Source organism: Babylonia areolata, chromosome 20 (genome assembly GCF_041734735.1).
Source record: "Babylonia areolata isolate BAREFJ2019XMU chromosome 20, ASM4173473v1, whole genome shotgun sequence".
Lineage (NCBI taxonomy): Eukaryota > Metazoa > Mollusca > Gastropoda > Neogastropoda > Buccinidae > Babylonia > Babylonia areolata.
This window is the reverse complement of record NC_134895.1, coordinates 5,919,067-5,924,066: the sequence shown is the minus strand read 5'-3', so window position 1 is coordinate 5,924,066 and position 5,000 is coordinate 5,919,067. Positions and strand designations below refer to the sequence as shown.

At 49.1% G+C, this 5,000-nt stretch overlaps 1 protein-coding gene across 1 annotated transcript in view; it reads right to left on the bottom strand.

The window, feature by feature from the left end:
• Positions 1-5,000, bottom strand: part of LOC143295105 (uncharacterized) — a 21,544-nt gene that overhangs the window by 15,120 nt on the left and 1,424 nt on the right. The window contains exons 2-6 of the mRNA XM_076606668.1: positions 3,634-3,739; positions 2,846-3,135; positions 2,148-2,695; positions 559-933; positions 1-172 (exon numbers count right to left, since the gene is read on the bottom strand). The exon at positions 1-172 is cut by the window's left edge and continues 137 nt beyond it. Coding sequence (XP_076462783.1) covers positions 1-172; positions 559-933; positions 2,148-2,695; positions 2,846-3,135; positions 3,634-3,739 — 1,491 coding nt within the window. The remainder of the gene's footprint in view (positions 173-558; positions 934-2,147; positions 2,696-2,845; positions 3,136-3,633; positions 3,740-5,000) is intronic.

Sequence of the window (5,000 nt, the reverse complement as noted above, 5' to 3'; positions counted from 1 at the left end):
CTCTCCACCTCCCCGCCCCCCGCCCCCTCCTTGCTCAGGGTCAAGGTCGAGCTGGCCGGGATGACCGGCGCCGTGACCCGGCACTGCCAGCGGACAGACTCCCCCTCCCTCACCGTCACCCCCTTCTCCACCTCCTGCCCGTTCACCAGTAGTGTCACCTTGCTGGGGTTGTCTACAACACACACACACACACACACACACATACACACACACGCACGTACACACACACACACACACGCAAAAACACACATTTTCAGAGTACATGCCACATTATAACTCATACCTCTTTGCTTTCTTTTGCCCCCCCCACGCCCCCGCCCCGCCCCGCCCTCCACCTTTCAAACTTTATTTACGGCTTTCGAAACACACACACACACACACACACACACACACACACACGCAACCCCCCACTCCCTCACCCAGATGTCGCACCCCCCCACACACACACACACACACACACACACACACACACTACACACACACACACACACACACACACACTACACACACACACACACACACACACACACACACACACACACACACACACTCACTCACTCTGCACGTTGATCCAACAAACATCAACATCGCTCTGTGTCCGGCACCAAATCATCACGTCCTGCAGCTTGCTGACGTTGCCCGACACTGACTTCTCACTCAGGTCCACGGCCAGGGAGGAGGAGTAGGTGGAGGACCTCACCGGGGTGAATGCTGGCCGCAGCTCCTTGTGGTAACACGAGTTGGTTTTCCGGCCCAGGGGTGAGGGGTGGGGGGTGGGACAGCGGCCTGCCCGTGTGTCTCCCACCGTCCAGGTGACCACGTCGCTGGTCCTCAGACCTTTGCAGTGCAGCGTGGCGCGGCGGGCACCGGGGGGCAGGTGGAGGTACCATCTGCTTGACGCTGGGTCCTTCTGGCAGTTCTCCAGGAAAATGCCTGTGTGGCACGTGTGTGTCACTGTCACTGTCACTGTCACTGTCACATTTTTTTTTCCATTTGATCTTCGTAATATTCGTAAAAGCTGTTGTTGACTTTTACAGTTATGGTCCCCATGTTGTTTACTTGTCTATGTTGTGATAATGCACCTGACCAAATTTCTCCAGTTGGAGATAATAAAGTTATTCTTATCTTATCTTATTCTTATCTTAACTGCTATGCAAAGACAGAGAGAGAGAGAGAGAGAGAGAGAGACAGAGACAGAGACAGAGACAGAGACAGAGAGACAGACAGACAGACAGAGAGAGGGAGGGTGAGGGGGGGAAGAGGGGGAGAGAGCGGGGAGAGAAAGACAGAGAGAGAGAGAGGGGAGGGGGGAGAGGGAAAGAGGGGTTGAAAGAGAGAGAGAGAGGGGGCAGATAAAGAGAGGGGGGGGGAGGAGTGAGAGGGGGGAGATAGGGGGAAGAGAAAGACAGAGAGGGAGAGGGGGAGAGATGGGGGGGGGGGGGGGGGGAGAAAGACAGACACAGAGAGAGAGAGAGAGAGTGGGAGAGGGGTGAGTGGGGAAGAGAGGGGAAGATAGGGGGGAGATAAAGAGAGAGAGAGAGTGGAGGGGGAGACAATACTGACGACTCTTTCGGGATTCGAACCAGTTCGCTCAGATTATCTCGCTCGCTTCCAAGGCGGACGCGTAACCTCGAGGCCATCACTCCACATAGTAGGTCTAATACATTGCACTGATGTTCTGATACGCAGTGGGTATGTTCCAGTTTCACCACATACCTGTTTGTTTGAGGCATGCATGGGGACATTTAAAAATCTTCTCATGGCAAACGTATAAATGACTTCAATTTGTTTACATTCTACTTCAGCTGCCTAAATATGTCAAAATGGGTTCAGTTTGTGAATCCAGTTGTTTCCAAAGCATGCTCAGATCTACAGCTCCAAGTTTTCTAAGAGACCTCATCATTTCTATATAACCTTTCCGGCAGAGGGAGAGAGAGAAGGAGGAGAGAGAGAGAGAGAGAGAGAGAGAAAGAGAAAAAGCGGGAAGATGAGAGGGAGAGCGAAAGAAAACAGAGAGAGAGGAGAACAGAAACAGACAATCCAGACGGACAGACATGCACACAGACTGAAAGACACACGTGTCCTTCGTACTCATCCAGTGCAGAGCAGAAAGCATGTTCCCATGGGAACAGCCAGGTCCACAGTACCTTGTGTGGGTGAGGGGAGGAGGGCGGCGCTGACAGCCAGACAGAGGATCCACATGGTGATGGTCTGACTCCTGTGTTGATGGTCTGACTCCTGTGTTGATGGTCTGACTTCTCTGTTGATGGTCTGGTCTGACTCCTGTGTTGATGGTCTGACTCCTGTGTTGATGGTCTGACTCCTGTGTTGATGGTCTGACTCCTGTGTTGATGGTCTGACTTCTGTGTTGATGGTCTGACTCCTGTGTTGATGGTCTGACTCCTGTGTTGATGGTCTGTCTCTCCTGTGTTGATGGTCTGACTTCTCTGTTGACTTCTCTGTTGATGGCCTGACTCCTGTGTTGATGGTCTGACTCCTGTGTTGATGGTCTGACTTCTCTGTTGATGGTCTGACTCCTGTGTTGATGGTCTGACTTCTGTGTTGATGGTCTGACTTCTCTGTTGATGGTCTGACTTCTGTTGATGGTCTGACTTCTCTGTTGATGGTCTGACTCCTGTGTTGATGGTCTGACTTCTCTGTTGATGGCTTCACTTCTCTGTTGATGGTCTGACTTCTGTGTTGATGGTCTGACTTCTCTGTTGATGGTCTGACTTCTCTGTTGACTTCTCTATTGATGGTCTGACTTCTCTGTTGATGGCCTCACTTCTCTGTTGATGGCTTCACTTCTCTGATGATGGCTTCACTTCTCTGTTGATGGCTTCACTTCTCTGATGATGGCTTCACTTCTCTGTTGATGGCTTCACTTCTCTGTTGACGGTCTGACTTCTGTGTTGATGGCTTCACTTCTCTGTTGATGGTCTGACTTCTGTTGATGGTCTGACTTCTCTGTTGATGGTCTGACTCCTGTTGATGGTCTGACTTCTCTGTTGATGGCTTCACTTCTCTGTTGATGGTCTGACTTCTTTGTTGATGGTCTGACTTCTGTTGATGGTCTGACTTCTCTGTTGACTTCTCTGTTGATGGTCTGACTTCTCTGTTGATGGCCTCACTTCTCTGTTTATGGCTTCACTTCTCTGTTGATGGCTTCACTTCTCTGTTTATGGCTTCACTTCTCTGTTGATGGTCTGACTTCTCTGTTTATGGCTTCACTTCTCTGTTGATGGGCTGACTTCTCTGTTGATGGTCTGACTTCTCTGTTGATGGGCTTACTTCTCTGTTGATGGCCTTACTTCTCTGTTGATGGCCTGACTTCTCTGTTGATGGCCTGACTTCTCTGTTGATGGCTTCACTTCTCTGTTTATGGCTTCACTTCTCTGTTGATGGCTTCACTTCTCTGTTGATGGCCTTACTTCCCTGTTGATGGCCTCACTTCTCTGTTGATGGCTTCACTTCTCTGTTGATGGCCTGACTTCCTTGTTGATGGCCTCACTTCTCTGTTGATGGCTTCACTTCTCTGTTGGTGGGCCTGACTTCTCTGTTGATGGCTTCACTTCTCTGTTTATGGCTTCACTTCTCTGTTTATGGCTTCACTTCTCTGTTGGTGGGCCTGACTTCTCTGTTGATGGTCTGACCTCTCTGTTGATGGTCTGACCTCTTTGTTGATGGTCTGACTTCTCTGTTGATGGTTGCACTGTCACCTATCTGTATAGTGTCAACACTGTGACAGAGAGCACACCACTGTTGATGGTCTTCACTGACTGTCAGCCCTCTGTGCTGTGTCAACGGTCTGAGGCAGCAGACATAAAGACACATGTAGCTGTACACACAATGGCCAGTAAGGTCTGTGTCCACACAGCAGAGCTGTGCCCCACTTGAACACTGTCGAACTGATGAAAAGTATTGACCGAGGAAACTGTACCGCTCATCTGTACATTCATGTTACAGACTGGGTGTCCCCACACCACTGAAGTGTTATAAACTGGTGTCACCACACCACTGAAGTGTTATAAACTGGTGTCACCACACCACTGAAGTGTTATAAACTGGTGTCACCACACCACTGAAGTGTTACAAACTGGTGTTACCACACCACTGAAGTGTTACACACTGGTGTTACCACACCACTGAAGTTTTACACACTGGTGTTACAACACCACTGAAGCGTTACACACTGGTTTCACCACACCACTGAAGTGTTACACACTGGGTGTCACCACACCACTGAAGTGTTACACACTGGTGTTACCACACCACTGAAGTGTTACACACTGGTGTCACCACACCACTGAAGTGTTACACACTGGTTTCACCACACCACTGAAGTGTTATAAACTGGTGTCACCGCACCACTGAAGTATTACACACTGGTGTCACCACACCACTGAAGTGTTACACACTGGTTTCATCACACCATTGAAGTGTTATAAACTGGTGTTACCACACCACTGAAGTGTTAAACATCGGTTTCACCACACCACTGAAGTGTTACACACTGGTGTCACCGCACAACTAAAGTGTTATAAACTGGTGTCACCACACCACTGAAGTGTTATAAACTGGTGTCACCGCACAACTAAAGTGTTATAAAGTAGTGTCACCACACCACTGAAGTGTTATAAACTGGTGTCACCGCACAACTAAAGTGTTATAAAGTAGTGTCACCACACCACTGAAGTGTTATAAACTGGTGTCACCACACCAATGGAGTGTTATAAACTGGTGTCATCGCAACACTGAAGTATTATACACAGGGTTTCACCAGTAGAGAGGAATATGAAATAAAAGAGGTAAAGTGACTGAACGAAGGACGACCAGTACACTACGCTGTGGAAGTGTGTCCAGCATCTAAATCTTTTTTGATACCAAACTACACAGGAGTATCTGTTAAGCGCAGTGGATGTTAACTCTCTCCATACGAACGGCGAAAGAGACGACGTTAACAGCGCTTCACCCCAATTACCATCATCAAAATATTGCAA